At 42.1% G+C, this 25,411-nt stretch overlaps 1 protein-coding gene across 1 annotated transcript in view; it reads right to left on the reverse strand.

The window, feature by feature from the left end:
- Positions 1-2,889: 2,889 nt before the first annotated feature.
- npr2 (natriuretic peptide receptor 2) overlaps positions 2,890-25,411 on the reverse strand; it is an 89,717-nt gene continuing 67,195 nt past the window's right edge. Inside the window, 8 exon segments of the mRNA XM_079814520.1 lie at positions 2,890-3,112; positions 3,114-3,161; positions 6,992-7,083; positions 8,743-8,841; positions 18,878-19,052; positions 19,385-19,453; positions 21,971-22,094; positions 22,680-22,826. Of these exon segments, the coding sequence (XP_079670646.1) occupies positions 3,023-3,112; positions 3,114-3,161; positions 6,992-7,083; positions 8,743-8,841; positions 18,878-19,052; positions 19,385-19,453; positions 21,971-22,094; positions 22,680-22,826 (844 nt within the window). The 3' untranslated portion in view covers positions 2,890-3,022.

Below are 25,411 nucleotides of genomic sequence, written 5' to 3' on the forward strand. Positions count from 1 at the left end.
AACTATGAATAAAATTGTATACGGTTCCTTGCGTAACCGTGGCTCCCTGAGAGGAAGGAATGAGATTGCATAGCTACACTATGGAGTTCCACAAATACTTTTAGCACAAGCTAGCGGTGGAGCCCCCACTATATAACTCGGGAAACCAAGGTTACGCATGTAAACAGAGACATTCCCTTTCGAGTAGACTGTGGAATGGGTTGCCTCAATATATCCGGCAGTGTTCCACTCTTAGAGAATTTAAACAACACTTAAAATCATATTTTTTTATTTTGGCATTTGATCATACATGTGTGTTGTGTTAGTGGTGTTACCAGGTTTTTATTTTTATGCTTCATTGATTTTAAGGCTTTATTTGTGACTATGTGCTGTAATGATATAGATATAGATATATTTGAATATGATTTAATGATTATTTTGTCTTGTCCCTTGTGCAGCACTGTGGTCTGACTTTTGTTGTATTAATATGTGCTTTATAAATGGACAGGTCTCATGCTAAGAAGCATATGCCAGTGCAATTGCATCGTCAATCCAATGGGAAAGCCACTGTTTTGAAACTGCCAGCCTGGCCTCCAAAATAGATAAATAGCTGCTCAGTGACTGGACCTGTCCAGATAAGCGCACAAGAGCACGGACTGGACAAAGGGGATGCGGTGCTGAAGCAAAGTCCCGAGGGGCAAACACTTGCATGTTATAACCTGCACTCTGAACGAAGAAAGCACTTTAGGCAAATAGTCCCATCTGGGCTGCAGTCTGACCATACAGTCATCCTTACCGAACTCCATACAAGCAGCGTCCATTGACAGTGCAATACAAATCACCCACCCTCTTACCACGCTAAAGCGAGCAATAGCTCAGTCTTGAATAAAAGCACTTTCATCTCCGTTGCATACAGTGGTTCAAAGGGTGGCTCGGAAATTACCAATGACTATCCCAGACTGTTAGGACGAGAGGGGTGCAACCTCCAGATAGTGCTTTCCAACGCAGTGACCATCAATAGGTAAATGAAAAACTGAAATAGCAGCCACATACACTTTCAAAGTAGATGGCGTGCATCCAGCATCCAAACAGACATGTAGAAATGATAGAATGACAGAAACAGCACTGCTGGCTGGACCATCATTTCTCGCTTTAGAGAATGCTATATTTTTTGGTCATAAATGACTGGACAGCACTAGAGAGTTAATATCATTCATATTACTGGACGCGAGCGGCATGATGCAATGTGACTAAAGCCCTGGATACACTGCGCGATTTTAGTAATCCTATAAGATCATTACAAATCACACTGTGCGACATGGATCTATTAAACTTGGGTAGACATGTATGTAGACTGTATGATGATGACACCTATTGACTCGTAGGCTACGATGCAAGTTAGTATAGAAGAATAAAACATCAGCACTTGTGGTAAACAAAAACTATGACGAATCACACTTTGACAGTTGTAGTTTTTATGTGCGCTGAAAAAAAGAGGATGCAGCGAAAGAGGAAGAGAAAAGAGCTTGAGGTAAGCATTTTTAAGTTTTTAAGTCATGCCGCTTTTTTATTGGCTGATCAGTAGAAGTAGGCCGTAGCAGCAAACACACTGCGATGATCATGCTGAATTTCTGACACTGTCAGAATCTTTGGTCGCAAGACTGTGACAACGGCCGTCTTTGAACCTCTCTCACTGTCCGACATAGGACCAACGATTAGGATCCACGATCACAGAAATCATCACGATTGTTTCACGATGGCAATCTTTCACCTGCCAGAATCAAGGCTTAAAGACAAAATAACCCATTATAATCAGCGATGTTATTTACACTGGATGCGGCAAATCCCCGACAGTAAACTGATGCCTCGTTCTATTTATGACGTACTGACATGAAGGATAAATGCTTTGCAACAGTCACTTTGTCGCGTCCAGTGTAGACAGCTTCTAGCGTGCCGCTAGACATGGTGGAACCGGTTAATAGATGTTTTCTCCAGGTGTATGAAAAGTATTAAAAAAATACTTAAAGCATTACAATTCAACTAAACCAATTACATTTTAGTTGACTAAGTCTACTGTAGATTTAGTAGATTTACTGTAGACTAAACCTAAAATAATTCAGTATAATAGGCCCATTTAACAACGCTTGGTCTGACCTCCGCAGCCTTTGAAGTCCACATCCTTCGAAGGATGCAGCCTCTGAATTGGGTCACAGCTAATGGCTATTCGTAATTTTAAGGAAGTGATGTCTTCGTTCCTTGGAAGTTTCCGGTTAGCGCATTCAAAACATCGGCAGGAGGCGCTTGATGCACAGTGGTTGCACAATGCGGTGAAGTTAAGTCATTGTATGGGTAAGGTGGGCGATATTGTTCATCTTGGCTCCTGCTTTGATGGGGGGTCATTTCAAGCACACTATCGTATAGCAGCAGTACGCCCAAATCAGCACATACACATTTAGGCTTGTATTGTTAATCTTCTCGTTTCCACCTTTGTTGGGGGGGATTTTATATATGCTATTTGTGTTGAAGCAGTGCTCACAGCAGCGTTCCTTTACTGCAGCAGCATTAACTTTTCCACTAAAGCCCTTTGGGAAAGTGTGTTGAGTGGAAAAGCGTCCTTCAGGAAGGATTGATTCATAATTGTTTAAAACGGTGAAGACCGTATATTTACAAGAACCTTTTCTAGTAATGGCAACATAAGAACCTGCTTTTAATTCAGTTTATTGAACAAAATATCATACAATGTCTTGGATATACATATATACAAATATTACATTGGTAAAACATCACTCTGTCCTCAATCTTGACAACCACTATTCAATGCGCTTAACGCTTTAAGAAAATGTCAAATACACATCACCGGTTTCCAAAAATCTGAATATAGAAAGCACAAAAAATAAGAATTTCACCTGGAAAGACGTACTTATCTCTCAGCACAGGAAAACTTTGTTGTTAAAAAACACAACTATACAATGTTTGCAGTTTTTAAGCAGGTATGAAATATACCTGAATTGACCTCCCTCAAAAGGTATTATAATGTGTTGTTCTATGCGAGAGCGAGACACAGAACAAATATAAGCAGTGGCTCTGATCCTGATGACGTTCTGTCATCAACAGTGCTCTCAGATAACATAGACTTCTGTCTTCTCTCCCAGAAGCCAATACGTTCTCATTTTGCCTTTACCCTGAAAGAGAGGAACAACACCGATCAATAGCATGCATCAATGAGCACTCAGACAGCTGGAGGAACTAATCAACAATGGGCAATATGCTCTTTCTAAATGAAAAGACAGAGACATAGGCTGCATTTACATTACATGGTTCAAGTGACCCAATTCCGAATTTTCCTCCCATGTGGTACAGATAGGATTTGACCCACAAACGTGTAAGTAGAAAAAAAGCATAGAGTTTCAGGCCTCATTCATATGTGGAAAATGGAAATAAATCTGATATGACTTGGATACATGCATCTGCGTCTGCCATGTAAGCGGACAAATCGGATAATCACCTGTCAATCAATGCAAGTAGTATGTCATTGAAAAAGTGACGTGGCAAATTAGGTCAACTCAAGGTGGAAACCAAACCCGATCACATGACTATTTTCAATGGTGCCAAGGAGTACGAAGGCTCAACCCAATTATTTGCTGACCTATAAAGATCTTGTATTATATATTTTTGTCTGTGTCCATTGCAAATTGCCCAGTTTTTCTTTCCTTTACGGCCTAAGCTTTTCCAGGTCAGTGCATCTGGCTTGGGTTGTTATATGGATATGGGTCTCTTTTAAAAGATATCAGCTGGTCATCAAAATCAGATATAGTCAATAAATCCAAATTGGGCATCAAGACCTGTAGTGTAAATGCGGCCTTAGACTGAGCACTGAACTAAAGAATGCTGCACAGTAGGGTGGTGGAAGCTGGTCATCTCTTGTTATCCAACCATTATAAGACACAGATCGACATGAAAAGCCAACACAGCTAAAAGTTCAGATTTCACAGACTTAAGTAGCATTGAATGTAGCAGATATTTTGTCATTTGAAAATCTGCAAGTGATGGAAACAGATTATTTATCATTATGATTTTGAACATATTGCCTATTAAAATTAATGATGTTTTATTAACAAGGTTCGGGAGAAGCACGTTCAGATAATTGACACAGACGGAGAGCACTCAGCTAATCAACAAAAGAGGTATATATACACGCAGCAGTCCTACTTCCGTTTGTTGACAGTTATCAGCAACCCTTCCACCACCCCTTCGCCACACCTTTTAACTCTAAAACCACTTACATATATACGGGGGGCACTCTGGGTTCGGGCCTAATTCCGAGCTCGAAGCCCTCCCCCCAGACAGAACGCCAAATACGCATTGAATTACTCTATAAATTATATGTAAGTGCGAACTCGTGAATTCCTATTGGAAGCATAGTTTGGAACTAATCCTCAAGGATTCAAACAGAATCGATCAAAAGTCCACTAAGACTCGAATAAAATCTGGATGAACTAAAATCCTGTAGGATTTAAAGGCGTCATATGATGACATTTTAAAAGTTCATTATTTAGATTATTGGGTATAATAGAATAGGTTAACATACTTTAATGTTCAAAACACATTTTTTTTCAAATACTGTACATTATTGTTGCTCCTCTATTCCTAGTGTGCCTGAAACACGCTGATTTCTACAAAGCCCCTCCTAACGAAAAAAGCGCAGAGTGCTCTGATTGGCAAAGCTGACCCAGTGCGTTGTGATTGGCCAAAATTCAGGAAAATGTCCTCTGTAAAGTGCACTGTGCACAAGCAAACCGTTGGGGTTGTACTGCTCAGAAACAGCTTAATAAATAAATCCAGGGGCGGATTTAGTGATTTGGGGGCCCCAGGCAAAATACAGGAATTGGGCCCTATACAATTGCACACTTATAACCTTGAGGTTATTCTCACTGTTGTGGTGATTTCTGCTGCATGACCCCTCCACCCCCACAAATTTAAAATAGACTGAAGGAAATTATTATACACATAAGAATTATTTCAACTAAAAAAGAAGTGTGTCTGTGTGGAAAGTATATTGTGCATGCGTCATCTACTCGGGTCCTTCACAGAAATGAGTGAGCGCCATTTAAAACGTAATATGCACTGTTGCTCCGTATTTAATTATAACTTCAGATGCATATGATATTTTCATTTGTAGAGCCCTATGAAATCAGTTGTAGTTTTTTTTCCAAATTCCGGAGGGAAAAAAATTCCAGATTCCTTTTTTTTAATTTTTTAATTTATTTTTATTCTGGATGGTTATATAAAATTGTATTAATCAAAAAGCATGTCTAATTAATTGAAATCATGAAACTTGTTTAATTTAACAGCAATTTATTAAAAGTTTAACAAAATATATATTTATTTGTTTTATGTATTTTAATTTGATTGTTAATCAAATGAAGACATAAAACATTTATCTTTTATTCCAATGAAAATTAAACAAATCCTTTAATTTTTGTACATTCAAAGTGCTACACAACAGAGGTTTAGGTCTAGCCTTAAAATTATTACATTAAAGGGCATATTGCAGGTAAAAAAAAAAAAAAAGGCCAAATGAACATATATTAAAAATACCAAATGAAAAGGTAATGCAGGATTTAAAAAGTTTTAAAAGGAGCTCGAGCGGCGCCTGTCACGCAGCCAGTGTGTAGCTTGCCTAAAGGATGATATTAAATTAATAAACATCCACACGCGATGCTTCTTTGCCGTCGTGTTTACACTGATGAATACAAAGTATGTATATTAACACAAATGAATACAGTCTCACACTTTTTACGAAAAAAAGTTAGGAATTATGTGCTGGTAATGTATTTTATTCATGCCATGTATGTACATTCAAGTTCACTCAAATACATACTCATAACGTCATATACATCCTCACACTATTGGTGAATCGGTACGAAATAAACCCATAATACAGAATTAATGAATAAAGGATAAAGTTAAACACAATAACACTAAGTTATACTGTCTGTGGTTCGGCCGCCGGCGGGACATGTGACGGTCACGGATACGTCAGAGATGCAGCTCGGAGAAAACGTGAACTGTGCACCGTGACGCGAGTCTTGTTTTTTAAACATTTGCTTATTACCAAATCAGTCATGATGAGAAACCGCTAACGTTATATCACATAATTAGTGTGGACGGATATTAACGAGTGTGACTTTTCCTGATGGTCAAAGCCTATTAGTTTCTGTTATTGGTAAGTATCAATACTAGATGACAGCTATTGCCTGATACATGATAATAATCAGTACAGTATTGTAATCTGAGCACAGTGTTCATATCGTTAGCTAGCATATATATATATATATATATATATATATATATATATATATATATATATATATATATATATATATATATATATATATATATATATATATATATATATATATATATATATATATATATATATATATAAGCTAACACTGATCTCATCACCAAGACACCTGCCCCTGTTCTCCACTGTTTCTCCTCACACAACAATTAAATTTGTTGTTCTGTCTAATACTGGCCTGTCCCTAATTGCGTGTCATAATTGTATGGCTGTGGTCTGCAATATGAGTATTAATAAACATTTATCATTTCCTCAGCTTCCGAACTGTCATTGCGATCCATTGTTTTCCTATCGCTGAAATTCACCACACTCCCTCTCGTTACGTCACGTCCGGTTTTGGCATTTTTAGATGCGGAAGTAACATTTTCTCACAAAAACAACTCCAATAGCCTTAATAGCATATTTATAAGTATATTTTATAGAAAATCTAGTTCCTACATTATTGTTCATTGACTCACTGGAGTCTCTAACCTGCAATATGCCCTTTAAGGTATAGGCTACGCTATACTGTCCAAACTTTTATTTTGACTGGTTGCCTTGAAGACATTTTTCTGTGTGTATGTGTTATGATAATAGTTTCCCAGTGTATATAAAAAATAATATCAATAAATACAACTTTAGAAAACGAGCACGACTGGAACTCCATACCTTCATCTCCACGTCTCCTCGCAGCTGGAGTTCAAAGTAGCCGAACTCATCCAGAACTTCTTTGGTGGCTGAGGACAAATGTATCCTCAGAGCTGTGGAGGAAATTATAATAATAAATTGATAGTAAACTGGAAGATGAAAATGATTATCATTTACAAAACTTGATTTCTTTTCTGTGGAACACACTAACAACTATTTTGAAGAAGGTAAAATCTGCACTTTTCCAAATTTTACCTCACAAAACTGTTTTATGATTTCAGAAGACTGTATGGATTACTTTTACAGTATGATAATTTTTTTTCTCGAAAGGTCACTGTATGCTTTGATTGTACAGAATATTCTCCATATTCTCTATACGAAAGAAAGTAATAAGAGTCAAAGGCAGAATTTTCATTTTAGAAATTAAATTATCCCTTTAAGAGTCACAACCAATCAGTGTGAGTGCACAGCTGTGAGTGACAAATGACACCGTGCTTGATAGAAGATGATTCATCACACTTAAGAATGACGACAGACACTCTACACAAATGGAGCCCAAGTAATGTGCAATCTGTCCTGTCTATAAGAGGAACCTTTAACAGGCTCCAGTAGGTTTGGCCTTTAAGTGTGTGCATTAAGCCCCAACAAGCAGTAAACATATTATTACATGTTATAAATCAAACCGGATACATGTTGAGTGTCCTTGTCACTAATTATTAATTATTAATTAACTCCCACCTCAGGAAGTGGACTGCGAGTCTGTGGTAAGTCTCATGAACAACAGCTGTTACTTGTAAATGGGTGAAACGCATATTAAAGTTGTATACAACACTACTGAGCAGCTCTGTTCCAAACCCTAGTGAGCTGTCTACTGTCTACAAAGGCAGCTACCTTCTAAGACATCCTAACCATCACAGAAGTGACTGATTTAAAACATTCTATATTAGGCAGAAACATTCATAACAATGCAAATTGCAAACGTGAGAATATAAATTATTTTGGGTGATTCCAATAGAGTTTGCCATTAGCATGTTTCTAAGCTAACAATGTGACACTCTAATAAGCACAACAATGTATAACTCACAAATAATGGATTTTTATCTTTACTTTTCAGTATTGATTGACTAAAAAACACTGCTGTTAAGATATGTTTCGAGTTTAGGGTTAAGGCTAGGTTATTAAACTATATTCAAATAGAACAAAAAAGTTATTTAAAAATTGTAATGATATATAGCAATATTACTGTTTTTAATTTCTATAAATTAAAATATATTAAAATTACAAAACAAAGATGTAGTTAGCTTAAGCCGTTTTTCCACCGTCGGGCCAAACCGCACTTGTTGTTTAACCGTTACATTCCATGCCGGAATGAGTTTACAGACATTATGAGATGTAAATAGTGATTATGTTATGGAGGTATGAAGGTATGATCAGATATTTGTTTTAATTGTATTATTAACTTGTGCTGACTTCACTCAAATGGCACGCTTGGCCACCTACAGAAAAAACTGATAGTCAGGCAACAGACCAGTGACTAATCCTGAGTGGCGACGTCACTACATGCACTCTACCAGCATGTTAGCCAACCGTGCTAAGAATTCTGGGCCGGATAATTGTGCAGTGATGAACCAAGCTTAAGTGGAAATATAACTGAAACTGTTTCTTGCAGTTCTTAGAACCGTTCAACCCGAAGGTGGGAACGCGGCTTTAGTCTTATGTGGTAAAAATTCAGCATTTTGAACAAAGATCAAAAATGTATTTTTGTCACCAACCTTCCCCTGTAGATTCCATGCGGGATGCTGTATTGACAGTATCTCCAAATAAACAGTACCGGGGCATCTTAAGACCCACTACACCAGCACAGACAGGCCCTGCTCAACACACACACATGCAGCAGAGAGGGAGATTAATTCACTGTAGGAATCCAGTAACTACTTATACACAGTCCTAATGCTTAAAAAAAACATCAATTAAACAATGGCAACAGGCTGCAATCAGATCGCATGTACATGGCATAAATTCTTTACATCTTAACTACACACACACATTGGTATCGGTGGTTTACAGGGAAATTCCATAGCCGTAATGGTTTTTATACTTTACAAACTGTATATTCTATCCCCCTACAAGAGTGATCACCAACCTTTTCAAGCCAAAGATCCCTGACCTCAGCCTTGATGAAAGGCAAGATCTACCTATAGATTTTTCATGGCCGATTCAGAGTTTGTTTGTAGCAAATTGGCTATTTCCGATACCAGCTGCTGATTTTTTTTCTTTGTTTAAGTAAATTTATTTGTTGTTTATTTGCTCTATAACAGGTCAAACTGGCCTTAAAAAATGAGAGGCAACCACTACATTTTAATCACGATCCAAACAAGGATACACACATGTAGCATGAGCAGTTGTTTTTGACATTAGATTGCATAATTTCAAGACTTAGAGCAAATATAGAATGGTCTGACTTTAGATTTGTGAATTTTTTACATAATACACCTGCACAAAACAAAAACAAATGGACTAAATAAAAATAACAAATTTAATCTCTGACAGTAGGTGGTGCACATGGAAAAGAAGTGTTTCTTTGGGTACCGCGGTTAAAATGCCATCAAAACTCTTCTGAAGACAATTTCATTCAGAGATACATTCATGTAACCCCCCTCACCAATTCAATATTTATATTTTTCTTCCTATATTTCAAGCATCGTGCACAGTGATCTTGCTGGGCCTATTTATAGCCTACCTGGTCGACTTCATGCGTTTCCTTTTTTTTTTTTTTACAGTTTTACGGTTTTTACTGATCAGATATCTATCTGATTTATCAGGACAATTTCATTTACACTTGGTCACATAAATGTGTTTCCGCAAAACGGATATAAATCCGATCTTCAATTCCCACGCTATATGCAGATTTAAAATTCACATCACCGAAATCAACAGATATGAGCTGCATTTTATTGATCATTAGCTAATTTTAAAATCAAAGGCCGCAATAGGGGAGAGAGTGGCATAAGCACTGGTAAGATAATTTAGTTTTTTTATTTTTAATGATGATGATTGTGTATTGAGCGTCTGCAACTTTCACTTTCATTTGCGGCAGTTTGATGAAGAGATCAGATGCTCATCTACGGCGATGCGTGCTGCAGTAGCGCTGTCATATCTGGCTATAACATGTCCTATATAGCCCATAACACGCTCTCACACATTTATTTATTAGCATTGCTGGGAGGAGTAAAATTGACATATGTGGTTTCAACAAACAGATTCATTTACGTTTCAGACTACCATCTGTAGTGGTTTGAGTGATCAGATTTAAATCCATCTCAAATGCGTGTCGGAGGTCTTTTTACACCTGGTCTTTTCACGATTGAATCCAGCTATCTGATCAGAGAAAACGCAAATGACCATGTGTAAACAGGCCCACTGTGTCTGGTATTTTCTCTGCTGCACGTCTGCACTCTCCTCTTTGTGTTCGTCTTCAGCGTGTCCCACCTCTGGGCCATGTTAATGTCCTGTTAACAGACTTCGTAATATTTTCACACAAATGCCATTCGGGAAATGATTGCAATGCAGGATATCATTATCATTTTCATTTATTATATACATGCTGTAATTAGCTTGTTGGAGTTATATACATTCATATATTTACAATTTAGTTTTTTGTTGTTGTTTAGGTGGAGGCTTTAAAATAAGCCCTTTGGGTTTTTTGCCTCTCCCTGCACAGTATATGGATTGTACTTTAGTTTTTTATTGTGTATATTTTATATTTGTGCAAATAAACTAAAACCTAAAAAAAAACAGTTTGTGTGCAAGTCCGGAATAGAGTTCAGCCAAAATTAAACTAAAAACCGTCTGGTTACTAATTGTGTGTTTGGAGCACAAAACCGGCTGTTTCCGATTTATGGCCGGTCGATTTGTGCAGTGCAAATTTTAAGGTTGCAGAGAATAATTTGGGAGCAATTTCGAGCCTTGATAATGTGTTGTTACTTATTTTTCGGGACATCAGCATGTCCTCATAATGTAGGGGTGTGGCCTGAAACCTGAATATACACCACAATATAAGGACTTTGTGTCCTCATAATGTAGGCTAGGTCAAACCAGTGCGCACACACATGTTGGGTTTTTATATTTTATGGAGACGTTCCATAGACATAAAGATTTTTATACTTTACAAACTGTATATTCTGTCCCCTAACCCTAAACCTAGCCATCACAGAAAATGTTCTGCATTCATTCTTTATGATTTATAATGCGTTTTCCTCATGGGGACCAGGGCCGTGCAGAGAGTTCTTCATGGGCAGGGGCTCAAATGTAAAAAAAAAAATAAAAAATAAAAAAATAAAAATAAAAAATAATATATATATATATATATATATATATATATATATATATATATATATATATATATATATATATATATATATATATATATATATATATATATATATATATATATATATATATATATATATATATATATATATATATATATATATATATATATGCGCATCAAGCCTGCATTTATTTAATCAAGAATACAGAAAAAACAGTAGCCTAATATTGTGAAATATTATTACATTATATTCTTTTTAACTTTTTATTAATCAAAGAATCTTGAAAAGAGTATCACAGTTTCCATCATTGACATTAAATTTCTGAATGATCATGTGACACTGAAGAGTGGAGTAATGATGCTGAAAATCCAGCTGTGATCACAGGAATAAATTATATTTTAAATTATTTTAAAATAGAAAACCATTATTTTAATAATATTTCACAATATTGCTGTTTTTTATCAATGCAGGCTTGATGAACATAAGAGACTTCTTTCATAATGCTGCATAATATTAAAAAATGGTAATATAGCTAATAAAGTCCTTTCACGTAACCATTTCGCCAGCCTACACTTCACATAATAGGCATGTAGGTGCCGGTGGCACTTGGGTTTTGTTAACTTTGATAGTTTCATGAAATAGTAAACGGTGTATCAATATACATAAATACAATTTAATTTAACACTTACCATTAATGCGACTTTTGCTGCTGCATGGTTTTGTTTGTTGTCAGTTAAAATCCATTTTGTCAGTGATGCAATTTATAAAATGAGACAAACCGCAGGAAATCGTTCCACAAACGTTAGTTCCTCTGTCCATGTAATTTTCAACCGATTTATGAAAAAAGAACGTCCGGTTACGTATGTAACCCTCGTTCCCTGAGGAGGGAACGGAGACGTACGTTAGTGACTAACGAATGGGGGTTTCGCTTAGAAGCCAATCATCTTCATCGTATTCAACAGCGCCCAATGGCAGTGCCAATGCCATGGGCATGCGGAATTTGCATGCGTAACTCCGCCCCACCTCGTGGGTATATAAGGAAGTACGCTGCGAACATCGCATTATGTTACTGCTGCAGGAGCCAAGACTGAACTCCGCGTTCCAGGCAGCACAGCTGACGTGGCTAAGGAAACGTACGTCTCCGTTCCCTCCTCAGGGAACGAGGGTTACATACGTAACCGGACGTTCCCTTTCGTTCAGTCACTACGACGTACGTTAGTGACTAACGAATGGGGGAACCTGTAAAACAGCGCCACTCAGCTGTCATCCAGTGCCCTGCGTAAGTGTGAGATCCCGCCACTTAAGGCCCTAGGACTCCCACTTATCACAGGATTACCAAGGTACACTGGGAAGCATATCCCAGTGAGGGAATGCCAAGGTGCCTACCGTAGGGAGGACTTAGAGAATACACATATGACCCGCTGAGGGTTGCATATGGAAGATCTCTAGGGTACCAGCCGAAGGTGGATTTTTAACCCTAGGGGTGGCAGGGACTTGCCAAGGGAAAGACACCTGCTCACTGAGGAGGCTTACGGTGGGAATACTCGTGTGGGGGTCGCCAGAGGGGAACCATGCACACGGAGCACCTGGCCGGACATGAGGGTCTGGGCTCGAAAGGGCAGACTGAACTGATGTCGGCGTCGACAGTGCTGGAGGAGCTCAGGGCTCTCGGGGAGCTCACCTGAGGAAATATCGCACGTATCCAGTCATGGGAGTGGAATGGCGAGCAAGCGAAGACACCTGAGCGTGGTCCATTACCGGCCCCTCGGGGGGGCGAGTACAAAGTCGGACACTGGCTCCACTCGGAGATTGTAGAATCTGGCGAATGTGTTGGGTGTCGCCCAGCCTGCAGCTCTGCAGATGTCTGTTAGCGAGGCGCCATGCGCTAGAGCCCAAGAGGAGGCCACACTCCGGGTGGAGTGTGCCCTCACACCAAGGGGACACGGTCGGCCTTGCTGCTGGTATGCCAAAACAATGGTGTCCACTATCCAGTGAGACAACCTCTGCTTTGAGAGAGCACTTCCCTTCCGCTCTCCACCATAACAGACAAAGAGCTGGTCTGAGGTCCTGAAACACTGCGTCATGTCTACGTAGGCGCGGAGAGCGCGTACTGGACAGAGCAATGCCAAGGCTGGGTCTGCCTCCTCCAAAGGCAGCGCTTGCAGGTTCACCACCTGATCTCTGGAACGGAGTGGTGGGAACCTTGGGCACATATCCGGGCCGGGGTCTCAGGATCACGTGAGAGTTAGCCGGCCCGAACTCAAGGCACGCTTCGTCAACCGAAAATGCTTGCAGGTCCCCGACCCTCTAAGCGAGGCCAATGCGGTCAGCAGAGCCGTCTTCATAGACAAGAGCTTAATCTCGGCCGACCGCAAAGGCTCAAGGGAGGCCTCTACAGAGCACTTAAGACTACTGAGAGGTCCCAAGAGGGAACGAGAGGAGAGCGAGGAAGATTCAGTCTCCTCGCCCCCCTCAGGAACCTGATGATCAGGTCGTGCTGCTACTTACCTTATTGTCTCCCAGGAGATCGTGGTAGGCAGATATTGCGGCCACGTACACTTAAGGGTGGAAGGAGACAGCCTTCGTCCCACCCCCTCCTGGAGAAACGAAGCACAGACCCGATCGGGCATTTCCAGGGGTCTTCCTGGCGGGAAGAGCACCATATGACGAAGACGTCCCACTTCAACGCATAGAGGTGTCGTGTAGACTCTGCCCTAGCGGAAGTGATGGTAGCGACCACCGCAGGTGGAGGGCTACTCAAACCAGCCGCGTCCCGTCCAGAAGCCACACGTGGAGCTTCCAGAACGCTGGATGCGGGTGCCAAACGGTGCCCCGTCTCTGAGGAGTCTCAGAGGAATAGGCCAGGGAGGGGCTGTCGCAAGGAGTAGCAGTTCTGAGAACCAGGTCCGGCCGTGCCAACGGGGCGACCAACATGACCTGCTCCTTGTCCTCCCTGATCTTGCACAGTACCTGTGCGAGAAGGCTCACTGGGGGAAACGCATAATAGCGTAGCCCCGACGACCAGCTGTGCGCCAGTGCATCCGTGCCGACCATAGGTCAGGGAATAATACAGGGAGCAATGGGAAGAGTCCTGGGAGGCAACAGGACTACCTGTGCGTCACCGAACCGTTCCCATATCAGCTGGGCCGTCTGGGGATGGAGTCTCCATTCTCCAGGAAGTGGCTGAAGCCGTGAGAGCTCGAGGCTGCACGGTTCAGGACTCCCAGGATGTGGACAGCATGAAGGGACCTCAGATGCTTCTGACTCCATAAAACGAGATGGCGGGCGAGTTGAGACATACGGCGGGAGCGTAGACCGCCCGGCCGTGTCGTCTGTCCTGACTAGTACATGTTGACCCTTCAGCAACGCTCGGAAGCGGTGCAGGGCGAACCGTACTGCCAGCAACTCGAGGCAATTGACATGCAGAAGGCACTGGGGTCCTATCCAGGAGCCCGTGGCTGCTTGTCCATTGCACATGGCACCCCAGCCCGTGGATGATGCATCTGTTGATACAACAAGATGCCTGGAAACTCGTTCTAAGGACACTCGGGTCCGTAGAAAGCTGAGGTTCGACCACGGGGAGAGAGTCTGTAAGCAGGCCCGAGTCACTTGTACCCGGAGCGTGCCAGACCGCCATGCCCATCTCGGGACTCGATCGCGTAGCCCGTGCTGAAGCGGTCTCATATGAAGCAATCCGAGCGGCGTTACCGCGGCTGCAGATGCCATATGCCCCAGGAGCCTCTGAAACAGTTTCAGTGGAACCGCACTCTTGCCCTCGACTTGTCGAAGGGAAGTCAGCAGAGACTGCGCGCGCTCGCTCGAAAGCAGCGCGCACATGGCGACCGAGTCGATCCATACCGAGAAAAGAGATCCTCTGCGCGGGGCAAAGTTTGCTCTTCTCCCAGTTGACCCGAAGGCCCAGACGGGCTAGGTGATGGAGCACCAAATCTCTGTGTCCGCAAACCTGCTCTCGAGAGTGACCCAGTAAGCCAGTCGTCGAGGTAATTCAGGATGCGAACCCCGTGCTGCCGAAGGGGCGCAAGGGCTGCCTCGGCAATCTTCGTAAAGACGCGAGGGGACAGAGATAGCCCGAATGGTAGAACTGCGTACTGATATGCCCGCCCCTCGAAAGCAAACCGTAGGAACGGTCTGTGTCGAGGTAGAATGGAGACATGGAAGTAGGCGTCCTTCAGGTCGATCGCTGCAACCAATCGACTGGACGAACGCTTTCGAAAAGGCGTTTCGCTGTCAACATCTTGAACGGAAACCGGTGGAGGTAACGGTTCAAGACGCGCAGGTCCAGGATCGGTCAAGCCCACCGGTCTTATGGGTACAATGAAGTACGGGCTGTAACACCCGGAATTCACCTCGGCTGGAGGGACAGGTTCGATCGCACCCTTCGCCAGTAGGGTGGCAACCTCCGCTCGCATGACGGGGGCATTAGCCCCGATCATAGTGGAACGGACTCCCCGAAAGCGGGGAGGAACCTGCGCGAACTGAATCGCGTAGCCGCACCTGACTGTCTTCGCGACCCAGCGGGACAGCCCTGGAATCTGAAGCCAGGCTCCCAGGAACTGCACCAGCGGGGTCAATCGGACTACAGGTGTACCCGGAGTGGGGCAGCGATGCAGCGTTACCGACCCGGACAAGGGAGGCTGTTGGGCGTCCCGGTGTGGGGGTGCGGTTAACGGCTGCGTCCTGACAGAGGAGACCAGGGAAGGACGCGCGTTCCACTGGGGTCTGCTCTGCCAGGAGGCTGGCGACAGAGAGGGATGCGAGTGGCGGGACCCGTGGGTGGCGCGCACTGTCATCACCGGTCTCTGGGTTCTCAGAGACAGGAACATGAGTTCTTCCCAAGCGCTGCTAGCCCGGGGGCCAGCAGCGGAAGGATTTTCCCCCGGCCCTCCACCGGGGGAAGGAGAGGCCCTGCTACCATCCCCTGGGAAGAACTGGAACCCATCTCTGAGTTGTCCACTTCCAGCGTGGCGTTTAACCAGGCTGGGGAGCGGACTGGGCGTCATCCTCAACCACCTCCACGGCGCGGCCCGGGTGAAGGCTGCTGCTGGGGCCGGGCGGGAGGAGGGAGGGCGCCCTCGGCGGCGAGCGGACTGAGGCGACTGAGCCGGCGGCTGGTGCAGCAGCTGGCCGCCGGGGCAGTACGTGTTACAGCCTCAGTCTGCTCTGGGGCGGCCGAGAACTGTTGGGCGCAGTTCCCAGCCGCGCCGCCGAAGAGGCCAGCCTGGGATATGGGTGAGTTGAGGGGGCGGGCCCACTCAACGTCCTCCAAATCACCAGGTAAGGCCAGGTGTTCTCCCGGACCACAGCTGTGGACATCTCCCGACCCAGGGAGCGTGTGGCCACCTTCACCGCCCGGGGGCGGGATCAGTCGCGGCACGCAGCTCAATGAAGAGCCCTGGGTCGGCTCCACCCTTGTGCATGTGCAACGGGGCGGCGGCCTGCCCGTAGCTCTGCAGGACCACGCCACCGAAGTAGACGAGCCCACAGGCTTTGGGAGGGTGCTTAGGACAGCCACACCACGCCACGTCAAGCCCTCTGTGGACACCGTAGTGCGCAACAGAGAGTTCAACAGTGGGGGTGAGGGGGCCCCAGTGTACCCTAGGCCGCGGCCCCATCAAGGGCAGAGAAGGTGGAGGAGGCCACCAAACGATCGCGGGAAGCACGGGGACTTCCAGGACCGCGTGATCTCCTCATGCACCTCGGGAGCGAAAGGCATTGGGGGCGGGGCCCAACAGCTGTCGGGTGCCGTCCCCAAAAACCAATCGCGCAACCACGAGCACTCGCGACTGGGCGGAGTTCCACACCAGCGCGAGACTCGCGGCTGCCCGAGATAACATGGCTGTCAACCTTAGGTCGGATCAGGCAGCGCTGACACACCCGGAGGCGGAGCACAACTCCTAATCGTCATCCCCAAAGGACTCCAGCCCACCTTGGGATGCGGCGATCGACATCTCACTGCTATCTGGAGCGTGAACGAAACGAACGAGGCGTCAGAGACGGGCCGCTGTTTCAGTCCAACACTCGCGGGTTTAAGCAATGTGCAAGAGGGGGCGTGGCCCGAGGAATGATCGTCGGGGTTCTTAATACCACGGCACCGCACTCAGGTCACCCTGGCCACCAGCCAAAGTACCGCCTCACTCGGAGACGGTAGATTGGGGTGTGGCAGAGGGGACTCTCTCTCCTCACGGAGATCACTGAGTCTCGACCGCAACATCGCGATGGTCACGTTCCCGCAGTGGGAACATGACGCATCCACAAACACTGCCCGAACGTGCTGAAGCCCAAACACATCGAGCAGTGAATGTGCCCATAGACAGCAACGGAGATCGATCGCACCCGGAAGTGCACGGGCGAACCGTCTTGAAAAAGACGTGCCACGCGCAAGCTCTTTTTGTGAGAGGAAAGCTCTGCAGAGTGCCGAAGCGCCCAGGGAAACACACACACAGCTGTTGCAGATCACTGCACAGATCAGCAGGCAGGCAGCATGAGATCGCTGGAACGCGCCGTAACACCAACACCCTGGAGAACCGCTGGTCTCTCGAAGACTGAAGAGAAGACTTCAGAATTCAGGCTTGTAGGAGTGAAGAGATCCTCTTGGCTCCAAAGCAGAAACATAATGCGATGTTCGCAGCGTACTTCCTTATATACCCACGAGGTGGGGCGGAGTTACGCATGCAAATTCCGCATGCCCATGGCATTGGCACTGCCATTGGGCGCTGTTGAATACGATGAAGATGATTGGCTTCTAAGCGAAACCCCCATTCGTTAGTCACTAACGTACGTCGTAGTGACTGAACGAAAGGGAACAGAAAATTACCACTTCACATCGCCCAATGGAATTTGAACTTGCTTTGCCAGATCACGATTGGTTGGTGTATATACATGACAAACGGGCATTGGTGAATTGTGTAATACTTTAAAATATATAATATATAGATTTGTAATGAAATCAACACATTAGCTCTGATTATGGATGAAAAAAAAAAATTTGGTTTACTTTTTTCCCGCGAGGCCACACGCTCTCTGAAAGGACCATATTTGGCTCGAGAGCCGTTTGCGAACAGTGGAAAATCAGCAGTCAATCAAAACGCACGCAACCCATAGCAACGCGTTATGGCAACACCTCAACAGAAATTGTCCGACTTTTGAGCCGTTCTTTACTATTGTATACATTGTCATGTTATAATCATCACATTTATTTAGTTTTATTGACCACGATATTATCATTGATATTTGTCTGAGAGGGGCACTTTTGATTCATTTTGAAAAAGGGAGCTCGAGCACCCAAAGCCCCCCAACCCCCCTCTGCACGTGCCTGATGGGGACCATAATATTTCCCCACAAGTACAATCATTTTTTTTTCTCATTAAATCTTCAATTTTAGGTGAAAAAGCTGAGACAAAGTTGCCAGCAACCTCTTATGCTTATGTCTTATGAGAGTCTTTTGAGTGAATGTCCTTAATTTGCCATGGTTTTCTTAATACTAAATAAGTACAATACTATATAAACACATCAATGTCATTAAGCCTAAATTTAATTAAATCTGTGAAACAGATACCTGTGTGAATTCCTATCCGCAGTCGTAGCTGATCGTTGGGTCTGTGTCTGATTTTGAAGGTTTTAACCTGTTCCAGTAAAGCCAATGACATGCCAGCTATCTCACGTGCATGTAGCTTCCCATTCCGCACAGGCAGACCCGACACCACCATGTATGCATCACCGATTGTCTCCACCTAAAATTACAAGAATATGCACAAAGCCATCTGCAAAAAGTTTTTGCATATTTTTTATACCTTAAAAAAAGTTGATGAAAGATGAAATTCAAAAAATACTTTCTATAAACACTGTATAGAAAGAGTGCACTACTGTATATAGTGCATTATAAAGGTATTCATCTTTGTGCATTAATATGATCAAAAGCACATTCCAAATCTTATCATGTGTTTTAATGCATTATGCTTTTAAGTATAACCATGAATAAATAATAAATATAATGTATAGTAACTGTTGTTATAATTATTTATGAAAAGATATAATGACTGCATTGAAATTAAAAGACGCTCACCTTATATACATCAAAATTATCAATGATGGCATCGAAGCATGTGTAGAGATCATTCAACAATGTCACCACCTGAAGAGATTTACAAGACATTGTTAAGAGCAGCATTGAGTTGGGAATTACATTAATATGACAACATGATAAAATAATGAAGGCTTTTGTATCATAAAGCAATAAGCCATGTATGAGAGGCTGTGTATTGTAGTGGTAGTACAGTTTTTTGTAGTTTTTTTAGCTTTATTGCTTTAAATTACAAAGAAATGTAATTATATATTATTACATTATATGTATGGTCACCTGAAATTTGTTCCTGGATACACATCTTTTTTTGATCCTGGAACAACAATCCTGTCCAAAAACATAGTTCTAACCCTATCCCTACCCCTAAACCTAACCCTACCCATAACTTATCACTAAATCAGAGGGAAAAGGTTGAAGCCGCTAACTCTTGTTGTAAGGTCTTGACATTAACTGTAAACCTGTCCCTCAAATCTAATTGATTGATTTGAATGTTGTTCCAGGATCAACAAAGATGTTGATCCAAGAACATGTTTTATTTGTTGAAATCATGTTCTGTATATAAAATGAAAGTATTTTTTAAAGTATTTGCATATTAATAGAGGTCCTTTGAAATCAGCCAAGATACTCTTTTGATCTGTTCAGTTCATTCTCTCATGAATTAATTTTTTTTGACTATTCAGACAAGACACAACCTCCGATTCCAATTTTTTTAAATCTCCTTTTTAGGTGAGATGAGAACCTGACAGAAATAGTTCTGCTTCTGTGTCCCCAAAACTTGGTTCAAACAGAATGTATAATAAAAGTCTATTGTGTCTGCAGCTCTGGCATGTCTCATAGAAGCTGAGCGAGAAATGACTGCTGTGATGTGTTTCTGCTTGAACTCCCAATGGTTCCCTCAAATTAAAATACTTTCTACCCCCCCCCCCCCCCCCCCCCCCCCAAGCCCCCCAAACCCGTCCCATCCCTTTGGATGTACGCCCAGAAAGAGGCCTTACAGAGTCATGTATTTGCATACATAGAACTGAAAAGATGATAAATTAAACATAGAGGCCAACTTCATTATGAGGTTGTCATGCTATAACCTAAATTTTAATTTTACCATTGCATCTTTGAACAGCTGTTGAATATATATCTGGATTTATTACATGGGAAATGAAGGTTGTGAAGGTCTTTGCATTTGCAAATTAAATAAGATCCTCTTCTTTGCAAAACATTATGGAATGTCTGGCACAAAATGTATAATACACAAGCATTAAAGGATAATACTTAATACAACTTTGCAACCTCTCATCAAAAAGCGATCATCGTGTCAAAATACATGGCAATGCGAATGAATTAATGCCTTTTCTGTAATTCAGACAGAAGAATGCGGCAGTTTGATGTTATGAAGGTCAGATATGTTGCTAGCAATAGCAGTAATGCGTAGTGCTTGCATAATCATAAAATATTGCAGGATAGTTGCATACAAAATATGGTTATGTTCAGTCCAATCACAGATAAACAGATTAGACAATTTGAAATGTGCATTGATCATTCTTTTTTTTTTACTGAATAAACATTCCCAGTGAAATAAGCCAGATCACAGTAGTCTAATGCATCTTACACAACCTAGCACTCAGAACCAACGTAACCCTTGACTGTTTTTTAATGCTCTATATATATATATATATATATATATATATATATATATATATATATATATATATATATATATATATACACACACATCGATCAGGCATAACATTATGACTGGTGAAGTGAATAACACTGGTTATCTCTTCATCACAGCACCTGTTAGTTGGTGGGATATATTCAGCAAGTGAACATTTTGTCCTCAAAGTTGATGTGTTAGAAGCAGGTAAATGGGCAAGCGTAAGGATTTGAGCGAGTTTGCCAAATTGTGATGGCTAGACGACGGCAAACTGAAAACTGCAGCTCTTGTGGGGTGTTCCAGGACTACAGTGGTCAGTATCAATCAAACAGTGGTGAACCGGCAACAGGGTCATGGGCGGCCAAGGCTCACTGATGCACGTGGGGAGCGAAGGCTGGCCCATGTGGTCCGATCAAACAGACAAGCTACTGTAGCTCAAATTGCTCAAGAAGTTAATGCTGGTTCTGATAGAAAGATGCATCACAGTTAGTTGCGTATGGGGCTGCATAGCCGCAGACCAGTCAGGGTGCCCATGCTGACCCCTGTCCACCGCCGAAAGCGCCAACAGTGGGCATGTGAGCATCAGAACTGGACCACGGAACAATGGAAGAAGGTGGCCTGGTCTGTTGAATCACGTTTTCTTTTACATCACGTGGATGGCGGGGTGCGTCGCTTACCTGGGAAACACATGGCACCAGGGTGCACTATGGGAAGAAGACAGTATTCTTAACGTACCGGTACTAAATACTAAGAAATTCTATGATATAGTTTATTTTCAACAACTTGATTTATTCTTCAGTCCTAATTATTATGTTAATAATATAATTTGCAAAAAAAAAAAAAAGGATTTTGACCATCGGTCTCAGATTTTTTGACCCCACTGTTTATTTAATCATATTATATTTAATAGAATAGACCTGTAATGGTGTACTCTCAGCAGACATTGATGTGAAGCCCACTATGTCGCTGAAATAGATGGTGACGCTGTCAAAGGCTTCTGCTTGTACGGTCTCCCCTCGTTTGAGCTGCTCCGCCACTGAACTGTGGGGAGAATTAGGTTACGATCAAGTGAACCATGAAATTATTTTCCATACACAAGTCCAACTACAATAGCAGACATGTCAAACAATCAGTTCGTTTGACAGTTCACAGTTGAAAGCAGAAAATAATTGCATTCAATAAATCCTTATCAAGAAACAAAACAAAGGTACAAACAAATCAGAAATTATTTATTATCATGTTGAAATATGAGAGCTTTGTCCAGCTGAGACTCTCAGACATTCTGTTAATAAGACCCAACGTCACTTTTGAGATCAATTATTGATTATTCATTTAATTAAAGAATGAAAGATCTTAGTTAATTCCTAGCTATTCTTTTAGAGAGTTTAGTAGTCTATAATTAGTCAGCTTGTCTGCTTTATCTTAAGCCGAGCTTAAAAGTTCTCACCACTTGAATATTTATCTAAAAAAAATAAAAAATTTGATAACAAAACAATATGGTAGAAGTTACGTCACATGCAAATTATGTAGTGATATGAGAAGTCTTGAACTAAAAGCTGTTCTTCATCAATCTCCAATTAAAAGTTGAGAAATTGCATAGGAAGTATTACACAACACATTTCTTACTGTGGAAGGATTTGGTAAAGAAGATTTTCGGCTTTCCGTTTCTCTTCGAGGTAGGCCTGTGTTCGCTCCTCTACCAAGTTCTCCAGGTTATTAGCATACTGTTCCATTCTGGACAGCAGGTTATTGAGAATACTGGTGCTGCCTTCTCTGCCGAAAAAACAAAACAAAAACCATTAGACACCTGGTTCCACGTCTGATGTGTAATTATAGCAGATATAGATTATTATAATTACAGTTGACAGATTACAGTAGAAGATTACAATTATGTGAGATCACTGGCTAATAACCCATGAATTATTCAACAAGATGAATTGCAGATATTGGTAATGAAACAAGCTTGAGAATAGTGCTTAAAACAGGAAACAGGAATACTATAATGCAATGCATATCAGAAGGAGCATGGCATAGTTGAGTTATGAGGCGGTAAAACGCAGTTATGAAGTGTGGTCAATTCTGGTTGAATCATGCAGGGGATTTCAAACTTTATTATGCCAAGGACCCCCAAATATGATGAACCTTTTAAGAGGGACCCCTTCCTAAAATTCATCTGTATATTTCTATGTATGAAAAAACATTTTAACTGTTAGATAAATAGTAATTGTGACATAAATACAACCTATTGTTTCCAAATTTAAATTGGCTATACATAATGTTGGATGTATAAACCTGAAGAAGAATGTTTTCAATTAAAAATTATTTGTATAAGCAACTTTCACAATACATGTACTTAAGCAGCTTTAAGACAGTATTCTTAACATACCGGGTTTAAGAATACTGCCTTACAACCCCAGTGAGCAAGATAAAGGTGACTATAGTGAGAAAAACTCACTAGAAAGATACAAAGCAAACGTATACAATTCTGGAAAGTATGTATACGGCAAGAAAGGAGAGAAACATTTAGAAATGAAAAAGTTAGAATGTTCGGTAGACTTTATACATTTTTGCTTTGTTTTTTTACTTTCTGAAATGTTCTGGGGACCCCTTAAAACCTTCTGGAGGACCCCAGTTTGAAAACCCCTGGAACCATGTACTGCTGGTGAGTGGTTTTCTGAATCATATTGTTCTATTTAGGGGTCAGATCTCACTCCTACATGCAGCATACAAAAAAGCCATATATATATATATATATATATATATATATATATATATATATATATATATATAGCTTTTTATGCAGGTGCTGGTCATATAATTAGAATATCATCAAAAAGTTGATTTAATTCACTAATTACATTCAAAAAGTGAAACTTGTATATTATATTCATTCATTAAACACAGACTGGTATATTTCTATAGAGTTTTCTAGAGTTTATTTCTTTTAATTTTGATGATTATAACTGAAAACTAAGGAAAATCCCAAATTCAGTATCTCAGAAAATTAAAATATTACTTAAGACCAATACAAAGAAAGGATTTTTAGAAATCTTGGCCAACTGAAAAGTATGAACATGAAAAGTATGAGCATGTACAGCACTCAATACTTAGTTGGGGCTCCTTTTGCCTGAATTACTGCAGCAATGCGGCGTGGCATGGAGTCGATCAGTCTGTGGCACTGCTCAGGTGTTATGAGAGCCTCTGATAGTGGCCTTCAGCTCTTCTGCATTGTTGGGTCTGGCATATCGCATCTTCCTCTTCATAATACCCCATAGATTTTCTATGGGGTTAAGGTCGGGCGAGTTTGCTGGCCAATTAAGAACAGGGATACCATGGTCCTTAAACCAGGTACTGGTTGCTTTGGCACTGTGTGCAGGTGCCAAGTCCTGTTGGAAAATGAAATCTGCATCTCCATAAAGTTGGTCAGCAGCAGGAAGCATGAAGTGCTATAAAACTTCCTGGTATACGGCTGCGTTGACCTTGGACCTCAGAAAACACAGTGGACCGACACCAGCAAATGGCATGGCACCCCAAACCATCACTGACTGTGGAAACTTTACACTGGACCTCAAGCAATGTGGATTGTGTGCCTCTCCTCTCTTCCTCCAGACTCTGGGACCCTGATTTCCAAAGGAAATGCAAAATTTACTTTCATCAGAGAACATAACTTTGGACCACTCAGCAGAAGTCCAGTCCTTTTTGTCTTTAGGCCAGGCGAGACGCTTCTGACGCTGTCTGTTGTTCAAGAGTGGCTTGACACAAGGAACGCGACAGCTGAAACCCATGTCTTGTATATGTGTCTGTGCGTAGTGGTTCTTGAAGCACTGACTCCAGCTGCAGTCCACTCTTTGTGAATCTCCCCCACATTTTGAATGGGTTTTGTTTCACAATCCTCTCCAGGGTGCGGTTATCCCTATTGCTTGTATACTTTTTTCTACCACATCTTTTCCTTCTCTTTGCCTCTCTATTAATGTGCTTGGACACAGAGCTCTGTGAACAGCCAGCCTCTTTTGCAATGTCCTTTTGTGTCTTGCCCTCCTTGTGCAAGGTGTCAATGGTCGTCTTTTGGACAACTGTCAAGTCAGCAGTCTTCCCCATGATTGTGTAGCCTACAGAACTAGACTGAGGCCTAGTCCACACATACACAGGTATTTGTATAACCAGAGTTTTTCCTCCTCTGTTTTAAAAATCAATCGAGTCCACACAAGCACGGTTTAAAAAAAATCTCCGTCCACATGAAAACGCTATAATTGGCTGCTTGATTTCCACATGGGTCCCATCCACGGCTCCGGTGCACTGAGGGATGCCATGGGCTCAGTGAAACCCTTCTACAAGTTTACTTTGGACTCAGTGACAGG

This window comes from Gobio gobio (assembly GCF_949357685.1).
Source record: "Gobio gobio genome assembly, chromosome: 4".
Taxonomy (NCBI): domain Eukaryota; kingdom Metazoa; phylum Chordata; class Actinopteri; order Cypriniformes; family Gobionidae; genus Gobio; species Gobio gobio.